Source organism: Cotesia glomerata, linkage group LG10 (assembly GCF_020080835.1).
Source record: "Cotesia glomerata isolate CgM1 linkage group LG10, MPM_Cglom_v2.3, whole genome shotgun sequence".
NCBI classification, from domain to species: Eukaryota; Metazoa; Arthropoda; class Insecta; order Hymenoptera; family Braconidae; genus Cotesia; species Cotesia glomerata.
Genome location: NC_058167.1, coordinates 8,641,997 through 8,660,419, shown reverse-complemented (window position 1 = coordinate 8,660,419; position 18,423 = coordinate 8,641,997). Strand labels below are relative to the sequence as shown.

At 32.9% G+C, this 18,423-nt stretch overlaps 1 protein-coding gene across 3 annotated transcripts in view; it reads right to left on the bottom strand.

Annotated features, from left to right (window-relative positions):
* The window catches only part of LOC123273183 (collagen alpha-5(IV) chain), a 32,259-nt gene that overhangs the window by 1,464 nt on the left and 12,372 nt on the right, over positions 1-18,423 (bottom strand). For all 3 annotated transcript variants that reach the window (XM_044740471.1, XM_044740470.1, XM_044740469.1), the window contains exons 3-19: positions 14,729-14,773; positions 14,400-14,621; positions 12,003-12,065; positions 11,109-11,345; positions 10,868-11,029; positions 10,242-10,518; positions 9,547-9,723; positions 9,105-9,269; positions 8,517-8,866; positions 8,207-8,456; positions 6,927-7,120; positions 6,637-6,843; positions 6,337-6,542; positions 3,911-4,754; positions 1,759-2,337; positions 782-869; positions 359-715 (exon numbers count right to left, since the gene is read on the bottom strand). In XM_044740471.1, the coding sequence (XP_044596406.1) occupies positions 359-715; positions 782-869; positions 1,759-2,337; positions 3,911-4,754; positions 6,337-6,542; positions 6,637-6,843; positions 6,927-7,120; positions 8,207-8,456; positions 8,517-8,866; positions 9,105-9,269; positions 9,547-9,723; positions 10,242-10,518; positions 10,868-11,029; positions 11,109-11,345; positions 12,003-12,065; positions 14,400-14,621; positions 14,729-14,773 (4,423 nt within the window). The remainder of the gene's footprint in view (positions 1-358; positions 716-781; positions 870-1,758; positions 2,338-3,910; positions 4,755-6,336; positions 6,543-6,636; positions 6,844-6,926; positions 7,121-8,206; positions 8,457-8,516; positions 8,867-9,104; positions 9,270-9,546; positions 9,724-10,241; positions 10,519-10,867; positions 11,030-11,108; positions 11,346-12,002; positions 12,066-14,399; positions 14,622-14,728; positions 14,774-18,423) is intronic.

Genomic DNA, 18,423 nt, shown 5'->3' with positions numbered 1-18,423 from the left:
TAATAAAAATTTTCAAAATAAAAATAAAAAAAAAAAAATAGTAAAAATTATCAAAATTAAAAATAAAAAAAAATGTATATAAGTTTATTTTTTTTTTTTTTTTTTTTTAAATTTGTTTAAAGTCGCATAAACTACTAAGGTCATGAGCGACTACGGTAGGGGGTAAACTTTTGAGATTGGAACTCGTTTTATTTTTGGGCTGAGCAGAATAATACACTTAAATATTGAAAATATTCATTGGTGTACACCGGACTCGAACCCGGTCCAATGCTTTGGTAAGCAAGGGCCGGATCCGATAGGGCTACTGCGCGCCTTTTAAGTTTATTTTATGTTTATTAAAAAAATAAAAAAAACCTACCAAGATCTTGAGCCCAAGGATGACCATTACCCATAATGTGAAGCAAAGAGAATCCATCCCAAAGTTTGGTAGTTCCACGAGGACACTGAGGAATCATTTCTGTCTGAGAGTGCCGTGCAAAGTGGAAGCCTCGACTTCTAGGTCCAGGTCCGGGAAGAGCGTCGTCTCCTGGCAGACCAGTGAATCCAGGTGGTCCTTGACGACCAACTGAACCTGGAGCTCCCTGGCGTCCAGGACGACCGTCTTCGCCGTCAGGACCAGCGGGTCCAACTTCTCCGTCATCACCACGTTCACCTTCGAGACCTGGAAGCCCGTCTAGTCCTGGCATTCCCATCATTCCTTCGCTTCCAGGGAATCCTGATTAAAAAAAAAAAATTATTAGAATGGTAATAAATTAATTAATAAAAATAAATTTATGAGTACCTGGAGGTCCTGGTAGACCAGGTTCACCCATGACGCCTTTAGTGTTGTAGAACGTGAAGCGATTGACCCCTCTGTCACCTTTGGGTCCCTGGAATAAATTATCTATATTATTAAGAGAATAAGAAAAATTTTGTGGCCAGTGTATTTTATATGATAAAAAGGGTTTTTATGGTTAAATTTGGTATCATCAGAAAGGTCTTGACTTGGAGTTGTGCCTTTTCAAGGTTTTATATCATTCTCACCGATAGTCAATTTATGATGATAAGTATTTAGGCTGCATTCAAAAATGCTCTATCTTTAGATACATTATTAAGAAATGACCTTGTATCTTGTGAAATATTGACATTTTTAAAGATATAAGCTCATCCCAATGTTACACTCATCAAGACCTTTCATTTGAGTACCCACATCAATTTTTCATATATTTTATATATTTACATATATATGTATATATGAAAAATATATGAAAATGCATGTGGGTACTCAAATGAAAGCTCTTGATGAGTGTAACATCGGGATGTGCTTATATTCTTAAAAACGTCAATAGTTAAAAAAGTACAGTGCAATTTAACATAATTAAGAAATGACCTTGTATTTTGTTAACTATTGACATTTTTAAAGATATAAGCTCATCCTGATGTTACACTCATCAAGACCTTTCATTTGAGTACCCACATCAATTTTTCATATGTTTATATATATTATATATATATGTATATTTGAAAAATATATCAAAATGCATGTGGGTACTCAAATGAAAGCTCTTGATAAGTGTAACATCGAGATGAGCTTATATCTTTAAAAACGTCAATAGTTAAAAAAGTACAGTGCAATTTAACAAAAGTTATTATTTAATAAAGCAAAATTTTATTTATTCATAGTTCACAAGTCACGGCAGTCACATAGTGACTGCAAGGTTGCTAGTATTAATATATTTAAATAAAAAAAAAAAGTAAACTAATAAATTGAATAATTACCTTAGGTCCATCGGCCCCAGGAAGTCCAGGAAGACCTGAGAATCCAGGTTCTCCTTGTTCTCCCTTCAAGCCAGGATACCCGCGAGATCCATCTCTGCCAGAGCCACCGATTTCTCCTTTAGCGCCGTGTCTTCCATCTCGACCTTGGAAACCAACATCTCCGGTCTCACCCTTTGGCGCGTAGCTCGAGTACCCTGGCTCTCCGCGGAATCCTTTGGGCCCAAGTTCTCCAGGAAAGCCTGCGAGGCCTCTGGGACCCGGAGTTCCTGGGCGTCCTTCATAACCACGAGGTCCTTGATCTCCATGCACACCTTTAGGTCCAGGAATACTTCTTCCAGGCTCTCCGCGAATTCCCTTGGGTCCGTCAGGTCCATATTCTCCTGGCGCTCCTTTCTGGCCAGGACGACCTGGGAGGCTTGGCATGCCGTTCAGTCCCGGCATACCTGGCTCTCCAGGCTCGGGGAACTCTCCCGGAGGACCTGGTCGACCAGTTGGACCTTGATCTCCTGGTAGTCCTGGGAGCCCAGGTAAGCCGGCGTAACCATCAGGGCCTTGGAAACCTTCGTCACCTGTAATTCCCTGAAGAAATAAAAATTTTTTTATTATTAATAATTAACAATAAATTTATTTTTATTAAAAAAAAATATTTATTTAATTTTAAAACAAAATTAATTTATATTTAATAAATTGTTTTTAAAAAAATAAATTTATTATGATACTGAAGTTAACAGACACTGTAAAATTTTTTTTATAATTTTCAGCAATAAAATTTTTATAAAAGAATTCCACATGTGAAAATTAAAAAAAATTATTAGGAAATTCTTTATTCTGATTGATTAGTTATAAAAATTAAAAGAATTGTCAGTAGTCAGCTTAACTTATAGTGATCACACTTCTTAAAAATAACGTAGTGGTCTAGTTGACTCCATGCACGGAAAAAATTGTTGCTACTTGCGTTCTTTTCAATATTTTCACTCGAGCCGTAGTACATGAGAGTAATTCTTAACACTTCCGTTGAATAACTCAATCGTTTTTTAATTGTTTAATCATAAAAAAAATGCGAGAAAGTCAAATTTCAAAAAATTTGACTTTTTTTTACTAAAAACATAAAAACTTCATTTTTTAAGATAAATGAAAATGACCTCCGAGGTTCTACTCCGGATATCATATACTTTGAAAAAAAAAAAGTGGTGTCATGTCGAGCTTTTCAAAAAGTATATTTATTTGTGCAATTGAAATCGTAAATTTCCATGAATCTCAAAAAATCTTCAAACAATAATAGATGGTAGCACAGATACCATTTTGAATGATATCTTCGAAGCAAGAGCAACTCAAAAATTGCCTGGGGTCATCTAGACCCATAATGACCACTACGAGTAAGGGGGATAGCCACTGTGAAATTAAAAAAAAAAAATTTTTTATTAAATCAGTTTATATATTCAAAAATACGTATCTAGAGTTTTATAAGAAAATTCTGAATATTTTTCAAGTTAGTCATTTTTGCAACAGCGCGTCAAATGACCGTTGCACGCGCGGCGCTCCGACAAAAACTCGTTTTTCTCGAAACTACTTTTTTCGAACTAGTCTCACCAGTAATTTGCATATATATAAACCGATTTGCAATTTTTTTTTTTTTTCGTATTCGTCTATTCAGTAGCTATAGTTGCACGTACGAGATTTTGAAAATTTTGATTTTTTTAATTTTTTAGGGCTGTTTGAATCCAAAAAAATGAACAAAAAAAAACGAAAATATTTGGAATATGTCACCATTTTTTTTAAATCCAAATTTTCAAAATCCCCTACGTGGAACAATAACCACATGCATGCAGATTACACCGCAATTTGGTTTTTTTGTTTTAGAAAATCCGTTTTTGAGTTAGAGATGAGACCGTGGTGGGGGAAATTTTTTTGGTGCTCCACAAAAATCCTTATAACTTTGTAACAACATAATATTTTTAAATAAAAATTTAGGAGAATGATCTTTAATGTATACTTTATACTTTATAAAACAAAAGAACCCGATCTCCAAATTCCTTTATTATCCAAGTTAAAAAAATTCCCGAAAATTACCTATTTTTTCGATGCTCACAGTGGCATCTCCCTTAATAATTAATAAATTTTTCTATCAGTGTATAAATAATTTTAAAATTACCTTACGACCAGGGAAACCAGGAAGACCCATATCACCAAGTTCACCTTTTCTACCCCTAAGCCCGCGATATCCATCATCACCCCAATCTCCCCTCTCAGCTTCAGCGTACGAAGGCAGTCCAGGTTCTCCCGTTTCTCCTTTAGGCCCTTCAAGACCTGGCAGTCCAGAGAATCCTCTAGGCCCAGCATCTCCAGGCTTTCCTGGTCGTCCAATAGCACCGGGATCACCATCCAATCCACGAGTCCCTTTGGGTCCATTGTATCCAGCAGGTCCCATGGGTCCAATCTCTCCTTTCTCTCCATCTCTTCCCGGGATTCCCGGAGTACCAGGTCGTCCTTGCAATCCATAGTCTCCCCTTTCTCCTTTGACTCCATCGGGTCCAATGTCTCCAATCTCTCCCTTGGGACCAGGTCTTCCGTTGACGCCGTCCCAACCTCGGTCTCCCTTTTCTCCCGGCAAACCATCGAAGCCGATTTCTTCGCGACCGATGTCTCCAGGAAGTCCAGGTCTTCCGTCGAAGCCAGGCAACCCTGGAGCTCCGATCTCTCCCTTAGCTCCAGTGTTACCCATTTCGCCCTGGGGTCCGCTGAACGAGTTTTCTCCAGGCTCTCCGGGAATTCCGTCGAACCCGACATCACCGATAGGACCCACAGGACCAATCGGACCTGGTGGCCCTGGCAATCCTGGGAATCCTTCGTCACCTATTTCTCCCTTCGCTCCAGGCATGCCGTCGATTCCATCCAAGCCTATCCATCCTGGCGGCCCGGGCTCGCCGATTTCGCCCATGTCTCCGTCGTCGCCTGGACGACCTGGGAGTCCAGGCATTCCAACCATTCCAGGGTAACTGAATAGTAATACAACAATTAAATGTTAAATTACAGTATATATTGTTTAAAAGTGTAAAAAATTTTTTTTCTGCCCTCCGGGCGGAAAGCGTCAATTTTCCGCCCGCTGCGCTAAACGAAAATGCCGCTTTCCGCCTCCGTCGAGGAGAAAAATAGTATTCTCACCACGGGCAGGAAATAAGAAAGCCTCAGATCACATGTTTGTCGACCTCGGCTTCGCCTCGGTCAACAATTACATGTAATCTGAGACATTTCTTATTTTCCTGCCCTAGGTAAGAAAAATACTATTTCTAAGGGAACAACACTGTGACGGTCGAAAAAAAAGGTGATTTTCGGGAATTTTTTTGACAGGGAAAATAAAGGAATTTGGGGATCGGATTTTTTTTATTTAATTAAGGGTACATGAAAGACTATTACCCTAAATTTTTATTAAAAAATATTTAATTATTACAAAGTTATTAACAATCTCGTAGAGCACTAGAAAAAATTTCCCCCTTCATGGTCGCATTGATAACTCATAAACGGATTATCTAAAAATAAAAACCCAAACTGCTTTTTAATCAGTAAGGATGTAATTATCGTTGCACGTACGGAATTTAAAAAATTTTAATTTTAAAGATTTTTTTAGTCGGGTTAAAACAAAAAAAAAAAACAGTAAAAATAATAAGAAAATTTTCAGTTGCCATTTTTTTGAAAATTAAAATTTTCAAAATTCCGTACGTGCAACGATAACTACATTCTTACTAATTAAAAAGCAATTTGGGTTTTTATTTACAGATGATCCGTTTTTAAGTTATCGATGCGACCATGGAGGGGGAAATTTTTTCTACCGCTCTACAAGATTGTTAATAATTTTCTAATAATTAAATATTTTCTAATAAAAATTTAAGGCAATAATCTTGAATGTACTCTTAATAAAATTAAAAAAACCCGATCCCCAAATTCCTTTATTTTCCCTGTCAAAAAAATTCCCGAACATCACCTTTTTTTTTCGATCGTCACAGTGGTGTTTCTCCTTAAAAACATGAGTCTTGTAAATTCAATTGGACTATTTTATAATTTTTATAGGTGCAATATGATTTATTGTATATTTATAATATTGAAAATTTACTTAAATTTAACTTCACAATTGAATTTAAATTTATCAGACTCATGATTTTCAAAAAAAATTTTTAAATTAATAGTAACTGAATAATAATACTACATTTATAATTTATAATTTAGAGAGCTTAAAAAAATAACGCATTAAAATTTTTTAAATCCTATTAGCTTTAAATATAATATAAATTTAATAATTTTTTTTTTTTTTAATTTGTTTTAAAGTCGTATAAATTACTAAGGTCATGAGTGACTACGGTAGGGGGTAAACTTTTGAGATTGGAACTCGTTTTTTTATTTTTTGGGCTGAGCAGAATAATACACTTAAATATTGAAAATATTCATTGGTGTACGCCGGACTCGAACCCGGTCCAATGCTTTGGTAAGCAAGAGCCGGATCCGATAGGGCTACTGCGCGCCTTTTAATAATTAAATAAATAAATAATTCATAATTTATAATTAGATTTATATAAAAATAATTACCCTTCAGGTCCCATGTCACCGTCTTCACCATGACGACCATGGAATCCGATCTCTCCTTTTAATCCTTTGATTCCTCGGTATCCAGGAGACCCATCTTGACCTTTCACACCGAAATTACCGAGCATACCTGGGATTCCAGGTATTCCAGGACTACCCGGGAACCCACGGAATCCTTGAATACTGTCTCCTCGTACTCCTTTTGCACCCTGGTACAAAAATCAAAAGTTTGTAAAAATTGTCAGGACCAAAATTATTTTTTTGGACTGATTAATTTTTTAATTAAAATTTTATCAATTATACCTGAAGTCCAGGTAGTCCCTCGAATCCAGGAGCACCTTTAGATCCTTTGAGACCTTTTGGCCCATTTTCGCCCTCCTGACCACGCTTACCAGGTGCTCCATCGTCTCCATCGTCACCTTTCTCACCTAGGTAACCTTGCTCACCGATATCTCCGTACAATTGGTTTGTTCCTGCATCTCCACGGTCTCCTTTTTGTCCTGGTGGTCCCTAAATTACATAAAAAATGTATTTATTAATTAGACAATAATTAATATATAAGTAAAAAAAATTATAATGGTTAAAATAGTTACCAGAAAACCAACTGGACCTTGTTTACCAGGTTCACCAAGAAAACCTCGAGGACCCTGGTCTCCTGGCATACCAGCATACCCTTTCAAACCTTCGAGACCTTGAATCGAAATACCTGGCGACCCAGGCAAACCTGGAGCTCCGAACCAACCTTCATCTCCAGTTCGTCCTGGATATCCTTTCATTCCTGGATGACCTGTAATTCAATATTAAAAATTACCATGTGAAGTTGATGACGTAGATTAGGATTCTCTTGATTCACAACTGACATCAACCCGCGCGATACATATTTTTATACAAAATTAATTGATCTACAAAAAAAGTTTCATGATTTTTCGATAAATTTAATTTTTCAAAAATTATTCGAAATTTCAGTTGGACTTATCTTAAATTTTCAGATTTTTTAAAAACTAAATAAAATTTTTTTTTCTTCCAGAAAAAACAATCTTTTATTGTATCCAGTACTCGTTTATGGCAAGAATTACCAAGTGATATTATTAACTCCCATTCCCTCGAGAGCTTCAAAAATAAAGCGTTTGAATTTTTTCTCAATCTTGAAGTATCAAGCAGTTTGTAATTCTACTAAATTTTCCAGTTTGGCTTGTTTTAAGTTACTGATATGTTACTCATATAAGTTATTGTATCGCATCTTATTATACTGTTTCTGTTTTATTACTCAATTACACTTTTTAGTTATTTCTCATTAATTATACTTAGACATTGTACAATTTGCCATTCGGTTAAGCCTTGGCATATAAATCCAATAAAGAAATAAATATTTACAAGTGGGGTCCACCATTTTAATTTTTTTAAACGAAATTTCTATTTGATTTTAATGATATATTTTTTTTTTGAAAAATACATAAAAAAATAAACAATTAAAAAAAAAAAGTTGATTATCACAATTTTAACAAATTTTACAAATGTTCAAAAAAATTTATAAATTTTTTTGAAAATTGTGATATTCAACTTCTTTTTTTTTTAATTGTTCGTTTTTTTATGTACTTAAAAAAAAAAAAAATATATCAAAAACATAAAAAAAAAAGATAAAATAGAAATTTTATCCAAAAAAATGAGAGCCAAAATTTTCTCCAACTTTTGAAGGCAAAAAAGCTATCGAAATCTTTATTTTTTTCTTTGACATTTTTTATCATAAATGCGCCATAAAAATAAGCAGAATAAAAAAAATTTTAATTTTTCACCTAAATATGGCCAAAAATAGGGTGGACCCCACTTGGAAATAATTATCAAAAATTTTTTTTTATAAGCTGTATAACTTTACCAGGTCCACCACGTTCTCCCTTGACTCCTTTGTCACCGGTAATCTCAATATTGTACTCCGTAGACGTTCCAGACTCTCCCTGAGCTCCAGGTTCTCCCCTTTCTCCTTTTGGACCCGGAGTTCCGTCCAATCCGGGATCACCTTGCAAGTATTCTTTAGGAATATCAGCATCGTCGCCTTTTTCTCCAGGCAAGCCATCGAAGCCTGGTCTTCCATCTCTTCCAGGTTTTCCAGGCATTCCAAACTCTCCCTAAAAATAAATCATAATTTAATTATAATTCCCAAAATTTATAAAAAAATAACTTCGTACCTTTTCTCCTTTAGGACCTGCAGGACCAGCATCGCCTATTTCACCAGGAGCGCCAGGTGGCCCTTGGAGGCCCTCAAACCCAGGGTACCCTTTGTCTCCGCGATCTCCAGAAGGAGCATCAAGCTTTCCACGAGGAGGCCATTTGATGGATCCGGGGAATCCCTTGGGTCCTTGAGGCCCAGAGATTCCAGGTCGTCCGCTTTCACCTTCAAGACCCATTGGTCCAACGCTTCCTGGTCTTCCGTGCTTGCCCTTAAGACCTCGAGGCCCTGGAAGGCCTGCGAATCCTGGAGCTCCGGGGTATCCATTTAGTCCAGAGTCACCTCTGTCTCCTTTCTGCCCCGGTAAGCCTGTAATGTTGGAATTAATTTATTAATAATTGAAATTGATTGGCAAAATAATTAATTAATCTTTCTCTTGCAGTGGGATGGATGATGCAAAATATTTAATGCTAGCTAGCACTGAATGTCAAACTAATTAGGTCAAGATAAAACCGAGTGGGAGGAATTCACCGTAAAATCCCACGTTAATAATATTTATTAATTCTAGTGAATTCGTTCTGGATTTATGTCAGTAGATTTATCTCACCTGGAGCACAAACTCCACAATCATCGCCTCGGAATCCTTTTTCACCCTTGAAACCTGGAACTCCTGGCCAACCATCTCGTCCAGGGGTTCCTGGTGTTCCTGGCAGACCATCTTCACCGCGCGGGCCTTGAATTTTTGCTCCTTTTCCGGGGAATCCCTTTTCACCTGTTGATAAATTTATCAATGATTAGTTAGTCATGAAAATTAAGTTAACCGACATTTAAAAATTGTTAGAAATTTTTTTATTGAAAAAATTATTATGAAATAATAAAAAAAAAAATTTCATGTGTAAAATTATTGAAGATTTATAAGTGCAATTTAAAAAAAATATTTTTTAGTTATAATTTAATAAATTAAAAGAAATCAAAAAATTAAAAACGTCGGCTAACTTTAGTATTATTAGTTAGTCAGTATTCAAAGAAATAATTTAAATTTTATTTACCAGGTGGTCCAGGATCTCCTCGATTACCAGGTGGTCCATTTAGTCCATCGAATCCTGGCTGACCGTCAGGACCTGGAGGACCGATTATTGTCACTCCGGGGAATCCTTTAGCTCCTACGATTCCTGGTAATCCCGGTTTTCCTATCGGTCCCATTGGACCCAGTGTTCCGGGTAATCCTGAATAAAAATGAAATTCAAATTTTAATGTTAATTATTTTTATAAAAATAATTAAAAATTAATTTTGAAAAATGCAGGCGGATCTCCGACTGCACTATTTTTTTCAAACTAATCATAGGATTAATTGAAGCTCCTGAGTTACTAGATAGATTTGAGTTCATCGAAAAATCTCACAACCTTAGACATAATCGACTACTGAAAACAACGAAGTCCAATAAAAAAAACTACGTCATCAATAGTCTAAGAAACAGAATATCAGCTCTTATTAATAGATATCACACTGACATAAATTTTTTCAAAGGTTCCTATAAAACATTTTTAGCTATATTAAAAAAAAAAACTTTGTAACTCATGATGCTGCAATACTTCTCCTTATATATATTAGTCTATTTTCTTTTTGAATACTATTTATATTTAAATTCTCTCATAAATTCTTGAAATATCAATATGTACAAAGCCGATTGGTGTTTAAAGTATAATAAATAAATAAAATAAAAAATAAAAAGACGAAAATCACCATCATCTCCTTGTTCGCCTTTAATTGAAGATCCTTTAGGTCCAGATTCACCAGGAGCACCTTTAGGCCCAGGAGATCCTGGAGGACCAATGTATCCAACTAATCCAGGCTTTCCGTCGCTTCCAGAGTGTCCTGGTTCTCCAGGCGGTCCTAGATCTCCCTGAATTCCAATTGGTCCTACTACTATTTCATCGAGTTCGGGAATGTATTGACCTTTTTCTCCGGGAGCTCCTTGTCTACCGGGAGGTCCTCTGTTTCCTGGTTCACCAGGTTCTCCCTAAATCGAAAAAAATTATTATAATTATTAAAAAAAAAACAATATTGCCTTGGAATTTTAAAGAAATTTTTTTTTAATACTTTAAATCTCTACAGTGAATTTTTTAAAACTTTAAATTCTCCCTAAATCAAAAAAATTATTATAATTATTAAAAAAAAACAATATTGCCTTGGAATTTTAAAGAAATTTTTTTTTTAATACTTTAAGTCCCTACAGTGAATTTCTTTAAACTTTAAATTGATATTTTGGCTAAAGTAAGCGAGAACAAAAAAGGTCTGATATAATTTTTTTGTATCTCCAATACTTAACCCAGAATTTGAATTCTTAAATAATTATTTTACAAACTTACATCCCATCCATCTTCTCCAGGTTTTCCTTCGTATCCTGGAGCTCCTTTCTCTCCTTTTTCTCCAGCGGGACCCAAAGGTCCTTGGATTCCTTGTTTACCTCTCGGTCCATCGTCACCTTGCTCACCTTTGACTCCTTTCACACCAACGTAACCAGGTCGTCCCTGTTACCAAAATTATTCAATTAAATTATTGTTCAATTAAATTAAAAGACACTTTTAATCAAGATAAAATTGTACTTACAGTTAGTCCTCGCTCTCCGATCTCTCCTTTCCTTCCCCAGTCGCCGTAGTCGCCGCGGATACCTTTGGGACCCATGGGTCCTTTCACCAGAAGCGTATTTTGAGTTCTCTTCAGCTCAGAAGTCGGCTGGCCGGGCTCTCCGCGGTCTCCTTGTTCTCCAACCTGGCCCTTGATTCCGTAAACTGTGTCACCTTGGTCACCACGAAGACCTGGAAGACCTGCAGGACCTGGGTATCCCTACAGAATTTTTTTTTACAAGCTTTTATTATTTTTAGTATTAACTTTATTGAACAAAAAAAAAAAAAAAAAAGTTTTTTTTTTTATTTTTACAAGTTGATAGGAAAAAAAAATTTTTTAATTTTAATAAAGTATATTAACAAAAATTCAATTTTTTATAAATTATACGTATATCAAGAAGAAAATTCAATATTTCAATTAAAAAAAAAAAAAGTTATTTATAAAAATTTAAAATTATTTAAAAAAAAATTTTTTTTTTTAGTTAATTTTGTTCATCATTATTATTAAAAATAAATCTTTTCACATTCTAAAGATTTAAATATTTCTTCTTCTTCTTCATCTTTTTCTTATTATTACTATTTAAGTTGAAATACAAAGACAATAATTACTAGAATGATTGTAATAGACTTGATTTCATCAGCGTGATGAATAAAATAAAATAAACGTGGGACGCAACCTAAATTCTTGTCATTTTTATCGGTAGCCACAGACATATTAGTTTATATCAACTGATAAAGAGCATAAAGCTTGATAAAGCTAACCGTCAAAGGAAGTGACAATGAATCTGTGCCTAAGATAATACCACCAGGCTTTTTAATCAATATTAATTAGACTAATAACTACTACTACTACTACTACTAAACAATTATTAATTACCATATCTCCTGTTTCTCCAGGGTATCCCATTTCTCCGGGATATCCAAATTCGCCATCGAATCCCTAAAAAATAAATTGCTTAGTATTTAAAATAATTTAATTATTGTAAGGTAAAGTACCCAGTACTTGAACACTTATAAAAATGGGACCAGTACTTGAACAGACGTTTCGAATTGTTGTAACACAAAATCCGTATATTTATTATGAGTAATATGCACATGTTATAATTATTCAACGATACAGTAATTTATTTATATGTTTTTTCAATTATAAATCAAAACTATTATATTTTTGTTAACTTAAGAGTTGACAAGTCGAAAATAGCTAATAGATGTTATTTTTTTCATGAAAAAGGTACTAAACCGTAAACCTAACAGTCCGTAAAAAAAACGGTATATCATCATTTTAAGTAAAAAAAAATTGTACCACCCTCCCCCGGAAATTAAATAGTCTTTTTTTGCCCTCCGGGCGGAAAGTGGCAACTTTCGTCCCGCTGCGCTAAACTAAGTTGCCGCTTTCCGCCTTCGTCGGACAAAAAAATAGTATACACTCCTCGGGAAGTAAATAAGAAAGCCTCAGATCACATGTTTGTTGACCTCGGCTTCGCCTCGGCCAACAATTACATGTGATCTGAGACATTTCTTACTTTACTTCCCTAGGTGTGTAATATACTATTCTAAATAATACATATTTTTTGCAAAGACAAACTATTATTATTATTATGCTTTACTTGTACACCTCTCGGTTTTTACAAGGCTGATTCCTCTTTTTCTCCTAGCTCTACGCTTTTTCTATTTCTCATGTTGGACCTCAGCAAGTCCAACCCGACATTTCATTTCTGCTTTTAATTTTTGCGGCTGTGGACCGACTTGTGCTTTCTGTACCGTATTCACCCTGAGCCTCACCTTCTCAGGCTGTTGGAACAGAATCATGGGGAAACCACAGAGAAAACCCACGATAGTACAGTCGGAGCTGGGCTAAGTCTACAGTGATTGATAAGAAACTCTTCTTTATCGACCACTGGAGCATTAGGCCCCTCTCCTAGTGTGCAGAGATCCCTCGCGCTAGTCAACGCTGACTAAAGTGGTCACCCATTCAAGTTGTTGCTTAAATGTGTGATCGCCCAAGTCAGACGTGTGCCACCCGGCTATCTCTGCCACTTTCAGAGGCTGGCAACGTAACGCAACGCACATATTTTTAATTATAATCACTGAAAAATATTGGTGCGTGCTGGGATCGAACCCGGGTCCCATTCTTTCGAAAAGCGAGCACCGAGCCGACCAGGCCATTGCCAGCCTTGCTAAGACAAACTATAATTTTTATATTAAATTTTAGTGTCTAACTATACCTCCAAGTTTTCAAAGCGGTACCCAGGACTTGAACAAGCTGGGGCCGTATAATTTTAACAGCACTCTAATCTCTAATAGGTTTATAGACTAATGATCACTATTGTGATTTGTATTAATTACTGTAAATTAAATAAGTTTTACAGCTAAAAATTAGTGTAGTTAAAAATTATTGAACGTTTTGAATTGAGTTTTTTTGATTTATAATTGAAAATTTACTTTGTCATTTATAAAAAATTTAATTAAAAAATTAAATACAAATATTTCTCATTTTTAAATGAACATATTAAATATTCACAGTATTATTTTTAATATTATTCGATAATATGTTATATTTCTTTTGATATTTCAATAAAACGTTGAAAATTTTTAGTGTGCCTATTTCCATATATTTTATTAGTTCAATTACTGCTCCCGGAGTGTTCAACTACTGCAGATTGTCAGAATTGATTGTTCAACTACTACTCTTTTCATAGTTTATCTTAAAAACGTTGTCAAAATATAAATATTCAATTATCTTTGTTATTTTGCACTTCAATTAATTCACAATTATTTATATTTTTATGAAAATCACTAATTTTAATTAATAATTACATCTTTACATATTAAAAGTAGGGTCTCATACATTTTAGTTTGAAACCTGTTCAACTACTGAGTACTTTACCTTACATAGAAAAAATTTTTTGGCTTTTTAAATAAGTACACTGATAGAAAGTTTGTTTATATTTAATAAGCTTTTTTAACTGTTAATAAATGATTTTTTAACATTATAGGATTTAATAAATATTTATTACCATTTAATAAATTATTTATTAAATACGATTTGTTAACAGTTAACAAATATTTATTAACAGTTAATAAGTTATAAATACTAATTAACTATTAATAAATGTACTTTTCTCCCAAATAAATATTTATTAAATGTTAAAAAATATTTATTAAAATTTAATAAATTAAATGATTGTCTTCAAATAAATTAAATTATTAATAGTTAATAAGTACTTCTATCAATGTATATAACTTCTTGATTTAATTACAAAAAAAGACTTACTTGAGGACCATCAATTCCAAGGTTACCACGGTCTCCTTTTACACCAATAGAATTAATTCCACCTTCACCAGGTTCACCAATCGGACCTGGGTCTCCATCAGGGCCTTGCAATCCTCTCGGACCGTACAAGCCTGGTATTCCTGGTGGACCTGCACGACCATCGGTACCGTTACACCCGTCGAGACCATCGGGACCTCTCACCCCCGCGATTCCTGTATGTCCCTATTTAATATTTAAATATTTATTTATTCATTCATTTTTTACAAGTTCTTATTATTATTTTTAATAATAACAATAAGAATTTTTAAAACGTGGTTTATTTTACTCACCGACTTTCCCGGAGCCCCGACGAATCCCGGAATACCGTCATCTCCCTAAAAAATAAAACATTAAAAATTAATTTGTTATTCTTTATTTTATTTAATGTAATGCAGCTTAGCGACGTCAGGAGTGAAATATTAAATATTAAATAAAGATAAGCAATTATTATTTTATAAAGAAGGAACTGGAGAAAAAACAGATCGGATGAATAAATTAAGAAAATAGTTTACGTTACTCAAGATGTTTAAAGTTTATCTGAGTGACTTATTTAGAAAACTAAACCGTAACCGTTGCTGTAAAACCGTCCTAAGTAAACACGAGGTACGACCTACCGACAACCAGATCATCAATTTTTTTATACCGATAGCACATGGCTTTTATAATTATTTTTTGGTTTGTTTCCTTTTAATTGAATTCTAGAATTTCTTACTTGGTTTCTTCAATCAACAAATCATTATTTTTATTTTATATTTTATGGGAAAATTTTATGTTCAAGATAAATTTTTTATCGAGTTCTTGTTGGTCAAAATTTGACAAAAAATTACTAAATTAATTTTTAAAAGAGAAGAGGACATTATATAATAATTTTTGTAAAGAATTTTTAGGATTTTACTTTGCAAAGAGTTTGAAAAAAATAATTTTATTATCTCAAAAAGATTATGCCTGATTTTGGAGAAATGAAAATTTTTACTAAAATTTATTTTATAGATTGTTAATTTTCCTACGAAAAAAATGTTTGATTATTTTTAAGTGATTTATTGTCGAGTTACAAAAGTAAAAAGCATTAATCTATATTATTAAAAGAATAAGAAAAATTTTGTGTCCAGTGTATTTATATGATAAAATCGGTTTTTTTAGTGAAATTTAGTGTCATAGCAAAGGTCTTGACATGAATTTGTGCCTTTTCAAGGTTTCATATAATTCTCACCAATAATCAATTTATGATGATAAGTATTTAGACTGCATTCGAAAATTCTCTATTTCTAGATACATAATTAAGAAATGATCTTGTATCTTGTGAACTATTGACGTTTTTAAAGATATAAGCTTATCCCGATGTTACACTCATCAAGACCTTTCATTTAAGTACCCACATCAATTTTTCATATATTTATATATATTATATATATGTATATATGAAAAATATATGAAAATGCATGTGGGTACTCAAATGAAAGCTCTTGATGAGTGTAACATCGGGATGAGCTTATATCTTTAAAAACGTCAATAGTTAAAAAAGTACGATGCAATTTAACATAATTAAGAAACTACTTTGTATCTTGTGAACTATTGATATTTTTAATGATATAAGCTCACTCCGATGTTACACTCATCAAGACCTTTCATTTGAGTACCCACATCAATTTTTCATATATTTATATATATTATATATATGTATATATGAAAAATATATGAAAATGCATGTGGGTACTCAAATGAAAGCTCTTGATGAGTGTAACATCGATGAGCTATATCTTTAAAAACGTCAATAGTTAAAAAAGTACGATGCAATTTAACATAATTAAGAAACTACTTTGTATCTTGTGAACTATTGATATTTTTAATGATATAAGCTCACTCCGATGTTACACTCATCAAGACCTTTCATTTGAGTACCCACATCAATTTTTCATATATTTATATATATTATATATATGTATATATGAAAAATATATGAAAATGCATGTGGGTACTCAAATGAAAGCTCTTGATGAGTGTAACATCGGGATGAGCTTATATTTTTAAAAACGTCGATAATTAAGAAAGTACAGTACAATTTAACAAAAGTCATTATTTAATGAAGCAAACTTTTATTTATTTATAGTTTCACGTCACGGCAGTCACATAGTGACTGCAAGGTTGCTAGTTAGTATAATTTAAATAAGCCCGATGTTTTATAATTGTAATTATTAAATAAATAAATTTCTTAAAGTCAAACTTTGAATTTTTAAAATGTCAATTCGCGGTAAAAATTTCTAATGTCATAATTTTTATAAATTGAAAATTCCAACTTTAAAAATTAAATTGTAAAATTTTTAAAGATAAAACTGCTGAAGTATAAAATCACGAAAACAAACTTTTCTTAAACTAAACGCCCCAAATTTAATCACAGTCAAATTGCTTCATTCTTTAGACAAAACTTTTGCTCGAACTTATAAAAAAAAAAAAAAAATTTAACTTTTTATCGACACCGACAAAGCGGCCTTTCATTGCGATTTTTAATGAAGTCATCGTTTGGTGCAAAAATAACTTCTTTGGCGGAAGAATAATTATTCATAATTCATAACATATATTATCTTAGCAATTATAATTAGAATTACGATTACAATTTCTGAAAATTCAAATTCAATAAATTTTAGTCAAATAAAAAATCATAAAATAACATTGTAACAATTATAAAAAATATATTAAATGTAAAACGCCCCGAGCAATTGCATTATGAATTTTACGGGATTTAGCCCGAGGTTACGCTTTAAATATTTTATTACCGAAATAAAAATAAAAATTACTACAATTATAATTATAATAATTGTAATAATACCAACCCAGTACCTGCAAAATGCAATAAAGTTTTATTAAACAGCGGGTAAAAGTTTTCCGCGATAAATCACCTGATTGCATTACAACAAAACTGAGAAGTGAGAATTTCTTTTTTATTATTTTTATTTTGAGCAAAGTTGGTTGCATAAAGCTTCATATGACGATGATTACTTTTTATGGTAACGGCGGGGTCCACGAGCAAAGTTAAATAAGGAGAAAGTAATGCATGGTAAGTGACAAAAGTTTTATCTGGTGTCAGGGACGCCAAATTTGTCACTAAGATTCTTTTCAATGCCTTTAATTTGTCTAAATTACATTAAAAAAATATAAAATCTGAAAAAATTAAATTATTAAAAAAGTATTTTTTATACAAATTTTTTATGGGTGTACACAGAAAAAAAATTAACTCAAATCAAAAGATAAATTTTTGAACCAAAAAAATAATTTTGAAGAGTTTCATTGTCTTGAAATTTTTTAGTCTAAAAATTTTTTTACTCAAATCAAGAAGCTAATGTTTTTCAAAATTATTTACTTGATTCAAGTAAATTTTTTTTTTCTGTGTTGAAATAAATTTTTATATATTTTCTATAGATTTTAAAAAAACAAAATTTATCTAACATATTTTAAAGATAAAATAATTTCCTGGTTCACTGTGAGATATCAGCGAACATTAATTTATATTAAATTATTAATGGAGTAAGTGAAAAATTATCAAATCAAATGACATCCGGCGAGAACAAGGAACACTCTGGTAGACATTCCGGAGTGATTCGCTGGTTTAAATATTTGTTTTCTGCTTCTAACCACGGATCATGTAATACAATTTTGATGAGCGCAAGTAACAGAATATGGGAGTGGATTTATGCTGGTTTCGGTCTGAAAGGATCGGATAGGAGCAATATCAGGATACAAGATCCGGTTTCGTTGATCGTGCTACTATTTGTTTTATTTTATGTATGGCTTAATAATTAACTGCATAATATATAATAATAAATTGTCTTCATTATTTTAATTGTCATAATTCTCGGTTTGTCAATGAGAATAGGAAGTTATGTTATCATTTGCTACTTTGTTATTGTTACTTAGATTCATAGTTCATCATTCATATGTTCATTGTTTGGTTTTGTTTTATTGTTATTGACTTTCAATGGCAATTGTTTAA